The sequence below is a fragment of the Notolepis coatsorum genome (genome assembly GCF_963971535.1).
Source record: "Notolepis coatsorum genome assembly, chromosome: 2".
NCBI lineage: Eukaryota > Metazoa > Chordata > Actinopteri > Aulopiformes > Paralepididae > Notolepis > Notolepis coatsorum.
Window position 1 is genome coordinate 80,945,058 of NC_140166.1, and position 18,898 is coordinate 80,963,955.

General features: G+C 43.9%; 1 protein-coding gene across 1 annotated transcript in view; it reads left to right on the forward strand.

Moving 5' to 3' along the window:
* Nucleotides 1–9,421: 9,421 nt before the first annotated feature.
* ext2 (exostosin glycosyltransferase 2) overlaps nt 9,422–18,898 on the forward strand; it is a 95,769-nt gene continuing 86,292 nt past the window's right edge. Inside the window, 4 exon segments of the mRNA XM_084308784.1 lie at nt 9,422–9,578; nt 10,382–10,720; nt 14,392–14,615; nt 17,559–17,648. Coding sequence (XP_084164910.1) covers nt 10,406–10,720; nt 14,392–14,615; nt 17,559–17,648 — 629 coding nt within the window. The 5' untranslated portion in view covers nt 9,422–9,578; nt 10,382–10,405.

Below are 18,898 nucleotides of genomic sequence, written 5' to 3' on the forward strand. Positions count from 1 at the left end.
CTCCGCGTTCAGCTTGGGGAAGGAGTCACATTGCGCTAGCCAGTGTTCTTTCTCACAGTAGGGGCACACTATCTTCCACTTCTCCGTTCTGGAGGGGGTACTGTGGCTCTTGCTGCTCTGTACTGACTCCGATTGGTGCATCACAGTCACCGATCTTCTTCCATCATTTAGTCGTCTGGTTCCTTCTCTGGAGCCAGGGGTGCTCCGTCCGAATGTATCTAGCCGTAGGCTGCTGACTTCTCTCGCCAGGAAGTCTGCTAGATCGAGGAGGTTCGGTTCGGGGCCATTCGGGTCTCTGTGGTCCCTCTGCCGCCTAAAGCGCTCCTGACGAGCGGGCGGCAGCTTCTCCAGGATCCTTTCCACATTTGAGTTGGCGTAAAGTTCATACTTCCCCTTCTCTCTTTGCGCTCCCAACATCCCTACCAGGGACTGCACTCTGATGGACAGGTCGTCCAGTGCTCGATTGTCTATTGCTGGGGGTAAGCGGTCGATGTGTCGGATCTCCTGGATCACGTAATCCCATATGCGCCCATACCTCTGTTCCAATGCTACCAGCGCTGCTGTGTATGGGGTGGTGGAAGTCGCGTAGGCGAGCGCTATATTATGTGCGCGGGGCACCTTTAAGTGCTGCAGTAGGATGGCGTATTTGTGGCGTTCATCCAATACATCCACCAACATGGTCTCCAGACACATGCGGAGTTCTGTATACTGGGCCCGGTTCTCTTGGGTGAAGTCGGGTACCATAGGCGTGCCAATGTATGACGCTGACTGTGGATACATCGGCGAGCGTTGGGGGAGAGGCCTCCTAGGCGAGTCTCCTCCCGCTCCTTGGTATGGGCTGGTACCGGCAGTGTACCATGGCCCGCTTGTCCAGGTGCTGTTCCTCGGTGCGGGTCGTGCGTCTTGCTCACCCGTGTATAGAGTCGGGGGTCTGTAGCGCAGCTCCGCGGGAGTATAGCCTGGGCTGTACCGGACCTCCTGGTCCGGTAGAGTACTGTGCTGTCTTCGGGCGCGGTTCTCCTCCTCTTCCTCTTCGTCTTCAGTTAGGTCATCCAGTGCTTGTAGTCTCTGGTTTAGCCTCTCCACAGGATATGCTGCTCCTTCCCGGTTGCTAGGTCTCGCTTGGACCGGTGGGGGGAGGTGGTCTGTGGGGGGTATAGACCTCGTCTGTTGGTCAAGTTCAGGGTTGTTTACTCGGCTAGGGGATGCCGCCCTGGAGGTGTGTCTAGACGAGTTCCTGGAGCCTCTGGCGGAGGGAGAGGGTGTTGTCCGTCTGATCAGCTGTTCTATTAGTTGCGACTGCTGTCTGTCGCGCGCTGCGTCCCGTTGAGCACCGGCTCGTTCTCGGGCCACATTCTCTTCCATCTGAATGCGTCTTATTTCTAGACGTATCTGCTCGTGTTCGCTTCGCTGCTGGATCTGCAGTCGGTCGCGTTCAGCAGCGGCGTTCAGGCTGATGAGGAAGGCCTGCTGTAGGGTCCTCTCTGCCTCTGGAGAAGGCGGTTGTATAGGGGAGCCTTCCCTCGGGGTACTCCTTGCGGAGCCTTGGAGTTCTATCTCCACGGTGCTCTCCCCGTCTTCTTCCGTGCCGAGTTCTCTCTCGGTAGCGTTGTATTCCTCCCGGGACTCATCGGGGACTACTTCTTCAGTACTGGCGGGGTGTGAAGTCATGTCTGGTTCCCACTGGTCCCCACCGTGAACTTGGTCAGTTACATTAGAGCCCGTAGGGGCCTCTATGGTCGGGGTAGTCTGGGCGTTGGGGTTAGACATACTTTTACTTTCTAGTTTTACCGCGTTTACTGTTAGTAGAAGACTAGGTTGTTGACTGACAGCGTAAGCCTCTAAGTACTGAGGGAGCCGTCGTTCGTGCTGCGGGCGTTGGTTAGGAGGATCGTTTCGTGGAGTGTTCATCATAGGCCATTTCAATATTAATAACACTATATTAATATTACACTAATTACCATCCGGCTCGAAGGACCAATTGTAACTGAGGGGTACAATTCCCTGACTGTATTACTAGATATGATACTTACTACCACTACCTTTGTACTTAATATTCGGCCACCCAGTACACGGCATAAATATATTATCATGAACACTCTCACGTAGATGAAACGGATCCAACACAAATGTACGAATTAGAAACAGGTCTTTATTGCCTACACAGCGATGGTGTGTAGACTAAACACTTAATCACTTAATTACATTTATGAATTGAAATAGTATGCACTTTTATGGCAAGGAGTATTCGTCGGTATATCAATAGATAATGTCCAATCTCTGAAGGCGCAGGTGGTAAATATACGACCTGGAATAGTTAAGGAATAACAGCAATGATACTTTAATGATTATAGGCTGGATACACTAGAGGGGGTTAATCCGGTCGATTGTAAGCCGACAGGAGTAGGAGGGGGGGGGGGTAGAATCCAGCTGCCTCGTCCGGCCAAGGGTATCCCAGGAGAACCCACTGTAGTGCCGTTCAATGCGCCGGCGATCCTTGGACCACAGATGAAAGCAGGTGGACTCTTTGTGGGCCGGCTCTCTCCGGTCCACGGGGGAGAGATGTGGAGAGACCTCGTCTTGCAGAGCGTCTCCTCACCTTGTGTCCTCTCCAGGGGGGGGGGTTCCAACACACGGTAGTGTCGGGGGTCTTTATCCATAGAATAATCAAAGTATCCAAAGCGTAATCCGTGCCTGGGAAGGCGGGCTGTCGTCGGTAGAATAATCCGGTATACAGGTCCACTCGCTCGTCGGCTCTGGGGCTCCTCGGGTGCAGCTTCACATAGGGTCAACCACCCTGGGTAAGCAGCCAGTTCTCTGCCCGAAACGATGGGGTACTGACTACGGTAGTATTCTCACCGCACGAAGCACTATATATTAACAGACTATTATTAGCTTAATAGACTACGTCCAACTCGACGATATAGTGCCAAATATGACTATTCAAATATTAATATACACGATGTCTCAATACCGATGGTAGGCGAACTTGGCCTTACTCCCACACGTGGCATCGCGGGGAGGCTTTACGTCTGTGACTCTATTGGAGGGTAAGAAACTGGACTGAAAAGGAAGTCCTACTTTAGTAGCGCAGTATATATACGCACTATGAACAAATAGTCCCATTAGTGGTGCGGTAGCCAAATTCCTACGCGGAACTAGGACTTGTTCGTACATGTCGAGCGGTACGTTTGAACTGGGTCTGAGGGGTATGGCAGCCTGGCACCAAGGTCTCGACCAATAGTAGAATGGAGACTATTATGGGATGTTCAGTAGGCTAGAATGGATATTCAATGCATATTGTACAAGGAATATACAAGGGATATCAGGGAATATTAGAGAATATACAAATACAATTAAATATATATATATATATAAATAAATATATATATTCGGTTTAATCTGGCCCTTCACAACAGGTAGCATTGAGATGAAGAAGTTGATTCTAGGTAGGACGTCCATCTTAATTATTGATATCCGTGCTTGTACTGAGTTTTTAAGTTTTGACCACCTGACAAGGTCGTATTTGATTTTGTTTTGGATTTTTATGTAATTGTGCTTCACCGTTTGGCTTATGGTAGGGAATATTTCAACTCCCAAACATCTAAAGTGTTTTACCATCGGTATCTCTTCTGGGAGGGTTATATTTCTTTTTGCAGGGGCGTTAAGTGGGAGGAAGGCCGACTTCGGCCAATTTATCCTAAATCCCGATAAATCTCCAAAGTCCTCAATCAACTTGAGAAGATGAGGCAATGCGGTGTTGGGGTTTTGCATGAACAGTATTACGTCGTCCGCATATAAACTAATTTTGTGTTGTGTGCCCTTGATTACGATTGGTTCTATGGATTGGGATTGTCTTATATATTGTGCTAAAGGCTCTAGTGATAGATCGAATAGTCCGGGACTAAGGGGGCAACCCTGTCTGGAAGACCGTGATACTGGAAAGATTTCGGAGGTGATTGTACCTGTTGTAATCATGGCCGATGGGTCTTTGTATAATACTTTAATCATATCAATGAATCCTTTTCCTAACCCCATCCTTTCTAACACTGCCCATAGATACGACCATTCCAACCTGTCAAAAGCTTTCATTGCATCCAGGGACAGCATCGCCTTAGGTGTGTTGTCTTCCTTGTTAGCATCTAGTACGTGTAGTAATCGTCTTATGTTATCAGTGATCAGGCGGCCTCTTATGAAGCCTGTTTGGTCCGGATGAATTAAAGACGTCATATGCTTTTGTAGTCTGATGGCTAATACCTTAGAGTACAGTTTGATATCGGTTCCGAGGAGGCTTAAAGGTCTGTAACTACCGCACTCGGTGGGGTCTTTGTCTTTTTTGAGGAGGACTGTTATGAGTGCAATATTGTCATTCTTATGGAAGTTCCCCTCCTTGACTGAGTATAAAATCATATTTAGTAATAAGGGTCCAATTATGTCCCAACAAGAGAGGTACATTTCTGGTGGGATACCGTCTCTTCCAGGGGCCCTTCCACTTTGCATTTCAGATATGGCCTCCCTAAGTTCATCTAGTGTGATCGGTGTTTCTAACTGTTTAGCGTCATCCTCTGAAAGTTTAGGGAGGTTAATTTGATTAAGATATGTGTCCATCTTGTTTTGATCGAAGGTCGTTTCTGATTTGTATAAGTTGGAGTAGAATTCTTTGAATGTCGTGTTTATTTCTTTGGGTTCTGTAACAAGTCCTTGTTGTGCTCTAATGGTAGTTATATCTGCAAATTTTGCGTTGACTCTTAGTCGCATAGCTAATAGGTGACTTGATTTGGAACCTTGGGAGTACTGCTGTTGTCTTGTGCTACGTATTTGCAATTCAGATTGTTGTCTGTATATGGCGTTAATCTCTTTTTTTAGTATATTGACTTGATTTTCCAGTTGAACCGAGTTGTTGTATTGCAAAGAATTAAATAACGTTGAGTAAAGTGTTTCCAGTTCAGCCAGTTTTGAGCATCGATTCTTGCGTATTTGGGAGGAAAAGCTATCAGTGAAATCCTTGATCATTCCCTTTGTCGACATCCATAATATTCTGGGGTCCTGCACCGAATTCACATTTATCCGTAGGAATACCGTAAGAGCTTCTTTGATTTGTGTAATGAATTCCTTGTTATTAAGCAGCATCGTGTTAAATCGCCATCTTGGGGCTCGGGATGATAGTATACCAAATGTTCCTTTTAAGAGTAAATAACAGTGATCAGACAATGCATTGGGTATCATTTCCACATCGTAGTTATCAAATAGTCTCGGGGTTGTGAAAACGTAATCTATTCTGGATAATTTTTTATTTATTATGTCTCGCAGATCGACAAGAGTACTTCCGGGTCATGGGGTTGAGTGAACGCCATAAGTCATTTACACCTGTAATCTTCGACCAATCCTTTAATGCATTAGATGCATTTTTTTGTTCATTGGAAAAGGAGGGGTTTGATTTGTCCATCCTTGGGTTCCAAATGGCATTAAAATCCGCACCGATTATAAATGAGTATTCGGGAAGGTCTAACATTGCTCTGGTAAGTGTAGTGAAGAAACTAACTTCGTATAAATTTGGGGCGTATACCGCTACCAACGCTATTTTTCTGTTCTTATGTAAAATCTTAGCTATAGTTATCCGACCATCTGCATCAGACCATACTCCCTTCAATTCAATATTCAACTTCCGTCTAACGACTATGGCTACTCCCTGAGTTCTCGTTCCAAAGGAAGAGTGACTGATGTTATGATATGTGTTGTCCGCTAACATATCTATGTCTTTCTCTAAAATGTGCGTTTTGCTTAGCAGAGCTATGTCCACCTGTTCTTTTTTCATCAGTGTGAGCACGCTTTTTCGTTTGTGTTGTTTATTTATTCCACCAGTGTTCCATATCATTATGTTCAAACTAGCCATAATCTATACATGTTGTTGTATGGTTGTTGGTAATGCAATATTTTTTTGACGCTTCTATTGAGGCTAATGTGGGCAGGTCTCTAAATGGCTGGAATAAGGGGGGGGGTGAACGGAGGGGGGAGGGGGTGAAGTACATAAAACAAAATAACCCTAACGTCTTGCACAGACGGGTTACACATAAAACACATATGGCCCATCCCTAATGGATGGGCTAAAATGATTAACAGAGCATACAAACAATAACCCAAGGCCACTCCATTCAAACCCATTAGCCCAAGGGTCTGGGTGAGTAGCCCAACGTTAACCGCATTTCCCTAGCCAAAGATGAGGGAAAATATAATAATATGAGAGAGAGAGAGAGAGAGAGAGAGAGAGAGAGAGAGAGAGAGAGAGAGAGAGAGAGAATCAAACATTGACCCTGAAAGAGAGGGTGGAGAGATAAGAAGGAAAAATTAAATAAATGAATTGGAACAAACAAACAAATGGAATGGATATGAGATTGAGAAGAAAAGAAAAGCATAAGAGATAAATGAAAAGAAAGGAAGACTGCATCTGCATTCTGCATGCAGTGTCCTACGTGTATTCAGTCAGGTCCCGGGTAGTCATAGCAACGAGGACGCCTTGGTGATGATGACGTCATCTTCAAGCGTCATTGTTTATAGCAGCTCGGGAAGCACGCTGGATACTTGGAGTCAGTATCTCCTCCTGAGCGTCATGAAAGACGTTTTCGTCGCCTCCACTCAGCCAGTATGTAATACGGGGATTCCTGTACATAGTTCCATCAATATAAAGTTTATCCATGAACATACGAGCATTCCGTTTGTTTTTCCTCGCATCCGCCATGACCGGGTAGAGCAGCCTGCGTCTACTCATGATCTCTGCCGGGAACTGGTCACTGATGGAATATTTGGATCCTTTCAACTCTCTTCCGTTGGACATAATAGCAGATTTCATCTTTGAATCGATGACTTTGGCCACGATGGGACGGGGCCTCTGCTGGTCGACTTTGGCTTTCCCCAGGCGATGGGCTCTGGAAAAGCGGATAGCTTCGGTTTCAGCCGACTTCATTTTCAGGTTATCTGACAGGAATAACCTAAAAAGTTCCTCGGATCTCTGGTGAGTTTCATTTTTAGTTTCAGGAAGACCGTGAATTATTAAGTTGTCTCTCATGCTTCTACATTGTAGGTCAAGAATGTTATTAGCCATGTTGAAATTTTCTTTTTGGAGATTACCCGTCAGACGTTGTAATTTGTTTACGTCGATCCTGAGTGAGGCATTGTCTGCCTTTAGTACCTCGATGAGTGAGTTGTTGTACTCCACAGAAGCTTTTAACTCCTTGACATTGTTTGTCAGCTGTTCGAGTAGATCAAGCTTCTGGAGTTGATGTTTAATAGATGTTAAAGACTCACGGATGTCGCTGGTTGGGTCATCCGCATCACTCGAGCCCAGCTCACTTCGGGTGCGTTTGGTATCGGGTTTGGTGCCCGCCATAGCGTTTTCTTTGTAAAACGCGTCAATATAGGCTTCCAGTTATGTTTTCTGAGTTTTTCTTGGTGGGTTAAAGGAACAACCACCTCCTGTTAAACTAAACATAGGGGGGTGGTTGGTTCCCCGGTGTGTTGGTAGCAGAGTCGACTCTCTGATTGAGGCCGGGCTTGACCCCGTCTGCCCGAGAGTGTGCCCCCGCACCTTTCGTGACGTCTGCCAATTGTGTCAGCCTCCTCTTTGCTGGAGGGGTCGGTTTGTGGAGGTTACGACATGGTGCACAGCATACCGAACGCCCCTTCCGCCGGGATACTGTTCTCACAGTAGACCCTTTAGGCGCCTGTCTAGTCCGCAGTGCTCCAGGCACAGGTCGAGTTATGCTCTTGGGGCCTGTTGCCTGGATTGAGGGATCAACCTCCTTGGGGGTTGTCTCCCCGGCACGCCGACTGGCCCTGCAGTGTTGTGGGGGAGTAGCCTCTTGTAGAGTGCTTCAGAGCGGCGTGCCGAGGGGGGAAGGGCCTGCTCTTGATTTGGGCCCTGTCCGATACGCTGGCGATGTGGGGGGTGGTGTCACCAGTGACCGTCTGGTGGGGTCCCGATGCTACGGCCTCGTTGGCCTCACCAGGCCCCCTTTTTTCGGGGGGTCCTGGCCCTCAGGTTGTCCTAGGGCTGGGACCTCCTAGGGCTGGGACCTCCTCCACGCTCCGCTGCTACAGCCTTGCCACGGGGTTGGGTTCTTGACCTTCGACCCCGTGATGTTGGGGGATGTGACGGAGGTGTTTTGCTTCCCGTCCGTTCTCTGGTGGCATGTGGGATGCGCGCCTGAGTGGTCGCGGGTCCTTCTGAATGAAGGTAAGTCCCACGGTCTGCTCACCCTGTGCGTTTTGAGGTGCTAAACCCTCTTCGCACAGTCGGATCCGATTCCCTCCCGTCCTCCACTAGGGGGGTCCAGGGTCCTCCCCGGTTCTGATGGTTGTGGGGGGCCTCAGCGGGTACATCTGTTGAGCTTCCGCTCTGCTCAGCTCCTGTGTTCCATAAAGAGCAGAGCGTAAGCTATACGATCTATAACGTAAGGTTATCCTATAACCCTAGTTATATGAGTATAGCGAGCGCTCTGCTCCGACTCACTGAGGACCCCGTGGTCTTCGCCTTCTGTGGTGAAAGACTTGGGAAGGAGCTGATGGTGTGGCCACGACCCTGCTTATGTAGAGGAGCGGATGTGGGTGTGGCCAGGCGGATGGGTGTGTGCATGTGGAGAAAATGATTCATTATTAGAGTGGATAAAGGGATAGTTCCATAAAGAGCAGAGCGCTTGATATACTCATATAACTAGGGTTATAGGATAACCTTTAGTCCTAAGAAGGGACTAAACACGTTTTGCAATTATGCCACATCAATGTGGAACGCCCTACCCAAAGCTGTAAAGGAATGTGAATCACTACCCACTTTCAAAAACACTCTCAAAGAACACCTACGGGAGACTGCAATTCGAAACTGGCCCCTACAAATGTCTTAACCCAGTTGTACAGTAAATTACCAAGTATGGCTTTGTCAATATTCCAATGTACAGTGTACAGTGTCCCCCACCCCAACCCCCCCCCCCCCTCCAATGTACAGCCCCCACACACCAACCCCACCCCACCCACCCAACCTCCTCCAATGTACAGTTTCTATGTCAAATGTATATACACTCTTTTTCTGGACACTTTTTGTATCACAAACAGTACTGTATTTGCAAATCTGATATGTCATAAATGTATAGATGTAGCAGTACTGTCTATCTGTATTATGTCATATGTTATGATGAATTGAAAATGGGGGACCCTGATGTAAACAAGACGAAAGTATGTATTGAGCTGTACTGTACTGTACCCATTCTGCAATCTGTTAATACACGTTTCAATCAATCAATCAATCAATCAATCAATCAATCAATCAATCCTTACGTTCGTGGCTGCCACAGGCTTGCCCAGTGAGAGGATTCTCCGGCGCTGCAGCTGGACCCTATTGGGTACAGCATCCCCAATCACAACCGCAAATCACAACACAACATAGAGCTAGCCAAGCTAACTAACGTTAGCCGGCTAACAATAAACTGAATTAATGTGTAACTCAGTATTTTCGGCCAGTCATCTTTAATCCATAAAAGGTGGTTATGAATGAACAACAAATAGTCGTCTTCTCCCGGTCAAACGTTTAGGTATGTTGTTTACGTTACGTGAGAAAAGTTTGATGTTTTCGTTTGCAAAGTAACACAAGCTTGTTGCTAAGCTAGTAGGTACCGTTACTTTCTGTTGCTGGTTTTGACTATATGTATTTATAGAAATGACATTGACATAATCTGCTTAGCGAGAGTGTTTCTAGTAAGGTTGGTTAGCGAGCTAGTTAAATTGTTGATCTACGGCAAATGATGCCCGATTTATAACTATTCCTAACGTTACATTATATTATGTGTATGGCCTTGTTAGCTTCCCAGTCAATTAACATCAGCTTGATCAAACGTCAGTGATTCACTTCTCTGATCATCTACATTTAGGTGTAGCTACATTGACAGGCTGATCTTATACTAGACTCGGGATCAATTCAACACATGTATTAGAACGAATCAGCTGTGGAAACAGCACCTGCTCTGTTCTGCAGTCTGTATTTAACTCTACCCTCTTTGCATGAAACCTGATACAGTAACTCTTCTCTAGACTCTTTTTTTTATCACAAACAGTACTGTATTTGTAGATCAGGTATGTCATAAATGTATAGATGTAGCAGTACTGTCTATCTGTATGTCATATATATGATGAATTGAAAATGGGGGACCCTGGTGTAAACAAGACGAAAGTCTTTCTCTGGTCTGCATCCCCTTAACAATTGTGTGTATTGAGCTGTACTGTACTGTACCCATTCTGCTATCTGTTCATAAAGTTTTCAATCAATCAATCAATCAATAGCCAGAGCAACATTAATATATATTTATATATGTATATATATTTCATATTTCTCTCACAGTGGTTGGTAGGAGTGGAGTCAGGCATGTGTGCATCTGCCAAGTACAGCTCTCGGGGCCCCGCTCTTATCCCGCGGATGAAGACCAAGCACCGCATCTACTACATCACCCTGTTCTCTGTGGTGCTGCTGGGCCTCATCGCCACGGGGCTGTTCCAGTTCTGGCCCCACTCCATCGAGTCCACGGCCGACTGGAGCCTGGACAAGCGCAGTGTCCACGAGGCCCCTCTGGTCCGCCTGGCCGTCTCCAGCCCCATCCCGGAGAGGGGCGACCTCAGCTGCCGCATGCACACCTGCTTCGACGTGTACAGATGTGGCTACAACCCCAAGAACCGAATCAAGGTGATGTACCTTTCAGGACTAAGTTCTTAAGTCACAGCAGAAGAATTTTATTGGCTTAATAATTCTGTAGCTGTTTTTGTTGCAGAGTGTCTGAACCTTTTCCCTTTAGGTGTATAGTACTTTTCCTTACAGAAGTATCTTATTAACTTGAGTTGTTTTGTTGTGTTGCGGTGGCTTTTAAACCTACAGGTCAAAACTGGAGTGTGAAGTGAAACAGAGTCTTGGTTGAAACGGATAATATTAAGAATCAGGATCAGAGTTTATCACAAAGCTGCTGATCAGTAGGAGCAATTCAGTTACACAGAGTTCACACAGCAGTCTGGCAAGAGAAATGCTGAAGAAGGCCTTCAGCTTTCCCACATTTATATACTGGTGTAATGACCTTGAAGATTTGGGGAGGATGCTTAAGTATATCTGCTGTTGTGTAAAGATTAAATGGACATGTGTCGCAATGACCTTAATGAAGTGGCTTCCAGGAAGAGGATGTGTGTTGCACGCTATATTTGGACACAAACGCCTCTGTATGAGAGAGAACTCTCTGGATGATAAGGTGAATGCTAAATATATGTATATAATATATATGATTTAAATTAACAATCCCCCCTTTTGATCAGTAATTGATCAACATAAACATTGACATTACATCATAATACAACAATACATGTGTGATTCCACAATCAAGATTCAAGATGGTTTATTGTCATGTGCACAGTTTGCCGTACAATGAAAATCTTACTTTGCTAGTCCGCCCATCACACAATACTTAACATAAATTAACAATTTTAAATACAAGCTAACATTTTTAAAGAGTGCTAAAAATAGGTATAAGATATATACAAGAAATATATATACAATATACATTGACGTTATTGCACGTTCCGATTCACAGTGTAGGATCCAGAGTGTTTATATAAATATGGAGGTGACAACGGGTCACAGCAGCAGTTAAAAGTGTCTTTAGTGACTCACAGTTCGGGGGAAGTGGACAGTGAGGTCACAGCAGCAGTCAGGTCAGTGTCTGCCTGGCACAAACGTTTCACCAAAAGAAAGGGGGGGGGGGGACTAGCTGGGGGAGCTAGCATTCACAAGCCTGATTTTATTTTATTTTATTTTATTAGGGCTCCCCATTAGCTGGTGCCATAGCAACCAGCTAGTCTTCCTGGGGTCCACACACACAAACACATTCAAAAACAATTATTATTGCAAAAACAAAATTATTAAAAGTCAGTACACACAATGCATAATGAAACTACTGTAACAATTAAGATAGCTAAAATTACATTAGTGTATAAAAGAAATTACTTTACAATGTTAAAAACAATTTAAAAACAATTTAAGATTATTTTTTAAATTGAATCTACTGTAAATGCAGCAGAGGTTTTGAGGCAGGTTATTCCAAAGAGTTAATGCTCTAAAAATAAAAGATCTCCTTATTAAAGCGTTGGTTTTAGGACCTGGAAATTCAAGCTGCCCACTACATGGTGGCCTGTGGGTAGAAACTGTTTGTCACTCTAATAGTCCTGGATTTCAGACTCCTGTATGATATCGCCTGCCTGATGGCAGGAGATTGAAGAGTCTGTGCTGACTGTCCTTTATGATATTGTGTGCTCTCCTGGTGGCCCTGGTAGAGTAAATGTCCTGTAGTGAGAGGAAGGCTGCTCCTGCGATGTACTGAGCAGTTTTAATCACTCGCTGGAGTGCCTTTCTGTCCTTACTTAGCAGTGCAGTTTCCATACCAGACCGTGATTGATTGAGCTGGTAAGGACACTCTCAATGAGACAAGTTCACAAGTTTAATAGTTAGAAACCTCGTCAATGGGCCTGGTCTACAAGATACGCTACACCACTAAGATAACCATGTACATGTCGAAATACTTTCCAAAGGTCAGTGAATTCCACGACCACAACACCAGAGGGAGTTCCACAAATCATGTTCAACCCAGATTCGGCTCAAACAAAGGACTAAACACGTTTAGCAATTATGCCACAATAATGTGGAACGCCCTTTAGGACATTTAAAAAAAGAAAAAGAAAAATATATTTTGTCACCTTTTATTTGACAAAGTGGTGTTTGGTGAAAGTTAGATTTGCACTTTATTAAATTCATTCTTGTTTGATGATCAAAAGGCATCTTTTATTTGTTTTAAGTGAAGTTTGGTGAAAAAGCAAGTTATTGCACTATTAATCCCAATAGGGACATTCATCTTTGTTTGATCAAGAGTAACCTTATATATATATTACGGCTGTCAGTTTATCGCGTTAATTAGATTAATTAATTACACAGTAAATTATCGCGTTATGAAAATTAACGAAACATTTATTACAATTTTTTATTTTTTTTAATCTCATTCATTCCATAAGAACGTAGAATACACATTTACAAAAAAAATTTATATGGTCCATTTGCATGTTCTTGGTATCTGATTCTAGGGACATCTATGGATCTCAGGGAATGTATTCCCAGTGTCAGAAATACTGTGTCTGTTACTAGGCTTGAGTAAATTGTAATGAACCAAATGAGAATATCAATACATTTTTTTTGATCTTTTACTGTGAATAACACCATGCTCAAATTGACCAGACCTGAAAAATCTAAGCAAATTAATCAATGGAAGATGATTAAACAGAAGGTTTTGTAGATACAGTACTATGAGGGCCGACGTTCCACTCTACTGGTTAAAATTACTTACTCGTGAGTAGTACGTTCGTTGATAAAGAAAAATAATGTCCACAGCCGCTCCAGTGTAAAACAAAGATATCCAAATGGTTTATTTCTCTTCCACAGCGAAGTCTTTCTTTACAGAAGTGGTCCTAAATCTATTTACCTAAATATAAATATGTTGTTTAGTCTATCTGTTCAGTACCACTCAGCACGGTTTCAAGATGCACACTGACCTGGCTGAGAGAATTGCTGAATATATAGATACACAAATGTTCTAGAATGTTCGGCTATGACATCACCACAAATGTTCTAGAATGTTCGGCTATGACATCATCACAAATGTTCTAGAATGTTCGACCATGACATCATACTGTGACCACAAATGTTCTAGAATGTTCTATTATGACAATTATATAATACAATAACCTAAATATAGCTTTGGCTCCTACAAGTACTGAATTCTGCCAATTTGAAATATGATTATAGAATATCAGGCATAAAATGGTTATGCGATTAAAATGTGATTAATTAGATTAATTAATTACAAATCCTGTAATTAATTAGATACATTTTTTTATTCGCCTGACAGCACTAATATATATATTTAAAAAAAATGTAAGTGAAGATTGGTGAATGTTAGGCTTGCACTTCAATACCAATATGTACAGTTTCTTCCCCCTCAAATGTATATACCGTATTTTCTTTTAGGATCTCTGTTAAACAGTACTGTATATTTGTATATCTTGTATGTCATACATGTCTGGATATATATCTGTATGTCATAAATGTCACTATGAATTGAAAATGGGGGACCCTGATGTAAACAAGACAAACGTCTTTCTCTGATCTGCATCACCTTAACAATTGTGTGTATTGAGCTGTACTGTACTGTACCCATTCTGCAACATTTTCAATCAATCAGTCATAGGTAGGAGCATCATAATTGCATTCAATGATTACATAGCGGTTCCATCAGCATCACATTATTACCCCCCCCCCCCCCCGTGCAGGTGTACATCTACCCACTGCAGAGGTTTGTGGATGAAGTGGGGGTGCCCATCAGCAGCACGGGGCTGTCGCGGGAGTACAACGACCTGCTCAGTGCCATCTCCGGCAGTGACTTCTACACCGACGACGTCACCAGGGCCTGTCTCTTTGTCCCCTCCATCGACGTCCTGAACCAGAACTCCCTGCGCATCCGAGAGACGGCCCAGGCTCTGGCCATGCTGCCCAGGTGGGTAAACCTCTCTGTCTTAGGGCCGTGTTCACACCTGAAAGTCCGCGGATAGTCCGGACTATCTGGTGGACCAAATGTGAAAATTATACATTGTTTGATTTTGGTCTGCGTTCACACACTACCCTTTTTGGTGCGGATCTAATTTGTAAACAAAGCACATATACAGTCGCCAAGTCGTTCATCTATTGGACTATAGCACTCACAAACGTAAACAGTTGCCGACAGCGTAATGAGAGAGATACTATTACGAGCACGGCGCAAGTCGACTTAGAGAGTAGAGAGAGAGAGAGAGAGAGAGAGAGAGAGAGGGGAAGAGAGAGACCTTCCGCGCGCGGCGTGAGTCTGGGGTAGAGAGAGAGAGCGAGAGAGGGAGAGAAAGAGAGAAAGAGAGAGACTGTCCGCACGCTGCACGAGTCTAGAGAAGAGAGAGAGAGAGAGAGGAAGAGGAAGAGAGAGAGACTGAGACTGTCCGCTCGCCTGTCATTCATTTGAGTTGGGTCGCGTGCCAGCCGCCACTAGGCGTCTGTCACTCATTTGCTCTAGATTGGGTACTATATAAAGTTCGATCGCTTCCACTTTAAAACGAACCGAGTCCCAACTTTTCAAGAGGACCATGGTTCGGTTGTTTGGTCCTCAAAATAGTTTGGTTTGTGTTCACACCTGTACAAACGAAACGGACTATTGATCTAAAGGGACCATGGTCCATTTAAAGTGGACCAAACAGGGTAGGTGTGAATGCGCCCTTAGTCACCGTCCCGGTGGCCAGGCGACGAAGGTGCGCTCCGTTTTGGTCATATTTACTAATAAATACGATATGGTAAATGGTGCATTTTTATATAGCAGTTTTTATCCAAAGCGCTTTACAATTTGTTCCTCACATTTTTACACATTCACTCACACATTCACACGCACCGTTGGCGGAGGTGATCATGCAAGGTGCCAACCTGCTCATCAGGAGCAGTTAGGGGTTAAGTGTCTTTGTTACAAAGGGTCAGATTAAACCGAATATATATATTTATTACTTGATATCCCTTGTATAATATTTGTATATCGTTTGATATCCCTTGTATATTCTTTGTATATATACACGGAATATCCCTTTACCTAGGTACAAGCCAGACCATAATATTCGTTCTCCTATTGGACAGCGACCCCTAGGCGCCAACGACCATACCCCCAATGATAAGTTCAAAGCCACCGCCAAGGCATGTCTCAACATGTCCAGGTTTGCGCAGTAATACGAGACAGAACTGAGGTTGGCACTAGATAATTCACCTTACGTATAAATACGGCACAGGTGGAAAGCAGCAGCAGTTCATTCAGTTCCTCATTCGTTCAAAGTATCAGTTGAGTACCAAAACGTTAAAGCCTTCACCACGAGTCAACGACCAAGTGAAGTGAGCAACTTTGCGTCTAAATAGAGCACTTATAATATGTGCGAATAGGATAGTAAAAGTGTCAGAGTTTAGTGAAATAACGTCAAGTTCGACCTAGTTAAATGTGAAGTATAGTGCACAGGAGAATCTACACCGGCGAATGCAGAGCCTTTTCCGGCTGGATTATATTGCTTTGGTACTGTGGCTGCTGGAGCAGAGAACCGTCTACCCCACTGCTGTGTGGGATCTACCCTGTGAGGAGCACCATCGAGCCCGCCTCTAGGACCACAGAGGCTGGCTGGCTTTCGTCCATGCTGTCGTGCATACTGGATTATAGCTGTTGCTTTCGTCTGCCGATCAAGGGAGTAATGTACCGCCTCCCGTAGCTGGAGCTTCTTTATTCTTCGTTGATCCAGACTTTGCTCCCGACCATTCCTCTCCCCTGCCGGCTTACAACCGGAGGGAACCCCCCTAGTGTCTCCAGCTGACTACGAGTGTGCCTTATGTAATTCGGGGAATCGAACTGGAAACCTTCTGATTACCAGACAACCACTCTACCTCCTGAGCCACTGTTGCCCCCATATGGGGAAACATATGTGCAGACCCGAATTTCCCCCAAGGGGACCAATAAAGGAATATCTTGTCAATAAATACCCCCCCCCCTCTTTCATGTTCTTATTTAATCCCCACCCTTCTCATGTAATTGAACACCATGATTAGTGTTTATATCCTTATGAATATATCCTTTAAAGATCTATTAACCTATGTTGCCATTAACCTATATTGTTTGTTTCAGCTTATCAACAAGAAACCTTTCTTTCTAGAACTTAGGTCTTGACTGACTGTTGTGGATGGAAAAATTTGTGGAGGCGATATTATTAAGTAGCATCTCCAGATGGAGAAAAGCTGTGTTATTTAAGGCCCCCCCACACTGTGCAATTGTAGCCCATCTTTAGCTCGTCCCAGACAAACTGTCCCCATCGTGGACAAAATGTCCCCACGTCCATCAAATCTGCCCCCTCCATCGAGTCTTTTAAATCTAAACTAAAGAACTCATCTCCCTAGCCTTCCCTGACTCACTCTGACTCTTGCCTTGTTTGTTTTGACATGTTGTTCTGTTTCTTTGTTTGTCTGTTGGTTGTTTATATTTTCTGTTTATTTTATACTTCAGGAGCACTTTATTTTTTTTAGCTATGCGACTCACAGTGATCACTTTGGTTGACAAGTGTCATGTTTAAATGTGCTATACAAATACATTTGATTGATTGATTGATTGATGAACGATGGTCAACAACTAGACCCGAGATCGATTGGAATATGAGCGAGAGACGTGAATATTTTTATGGGATGAAAATAAAAATGCTTATCCTTATCATTAGGGCACAATAATCTTGTGTTTTATCATTAATACACTGTATAATAATAACACTTTGATAAAAATAGATAATACTTTATCTTGGCTATGTTTTATGAGACGAGCGCTATGCACCTCGACAGGAAGCCATCTGTAGTCGTAGCCGTTGCCAGGGAGCGCATTGACACCTTCTACATGTCTTGTTTCCAGATGGGACAAGGGGATGAATCACCTGCTGTTCAACATGTTACCCGGAGGGCCTCCAGACTACAACACAGCCCTGGATGTGCCCAGAGACAGGTAGCTATGTCCTGCACAGCCCACACTTCCTTATAATGGGCCTTTTCTTTAGGAGATGATTCATGTGAATATTTTTAGGCTGTGTAATTATATTGTTTTGATTTGATTTGATTTGATTTTATTAGGGATTAATTAGGGATTTTATTAGGGATTGGTTGCCATGGTGCCATGGCAACCAGCTTGTCTTCCTGGGGTCCACACACAAAAAGACATACAAAAACAATTATTATTGCAAAAACTAAATTATTAAAAGTCAGTATACACACAATGCATAATGCAACTACTGTAACAATTAAGATAGCTAAAATTGCATTACTGTGTAAAACAAAAACAAAAAATTACTTTACAGTGTTAAAAACAATTTAAAAACAATTTAAGATTATTTTTAAAAGTGAATCTACGGTAAATGCAGCAGAGGTTTTGAGGCAGGTTATTCCAAAGAGTTAATGCTCTAAAAATAAAAGATCTCCTTAAAGCGTTGGTTTTAGGACCTGGCAATTCAAGCTGCCCACTACTGGAACCTCTAGTGTAATGCTCATGCACAGTATTACTAAAAACAATCTGATTATGTATAAAAACAGGAGTTTTACTGCTCATGACCAACTTTTCTTATTGTCAACATGGCCTATGAAAATAACCAAAACCAACAGTGCATTTCTCCTACTCACAACAAGTACGGTCCATCCAGCCAGCACCGTATTATAGCTCTTATCCAGGAGTAATTGAAGTCCATTGTTTTCCAAGAAACCACTAAAATAACTCATAGAGCCGAACATTTTGTTTTGGTCAGTGTAATTCATCACAGCAATGAATGCGAACATCGTAGCTTTAAAAAAAAAAAAAAAAAAATCTCATGTTGGCAGGAGAGACCATACTTGTAACTTGTAAGTAGAAGAAATGCATTGTGGGTTTATACGAATGTAGAATTAAATTTACTGGGGAAGAGAAGCGAGTAGAAAAGACTGCCGGCAGAAATATACAGTAAACACAGACGATGTTCTCCAGGCCACTAGAGGGCAGCATGTTGTCAAGTTCCACTGTGTCTTTCAGCTTCCCTGCATCTGGTGGTACAGAGCGAGAGGAAGCCCAGGTCCTTGTTTTGATAGAAACACCTTTTCGTGTTCCACTTTGATTCGGCTATATTTATCTGATGGTGTTGTGGAGCTCTTTGCAGGGTTTGCACAAGGTCCTTGAAGTGCTTAAAGTGCTTGATTTGCTTGGGAAAAAAGTCAAGACCTGGAATTCCTTAA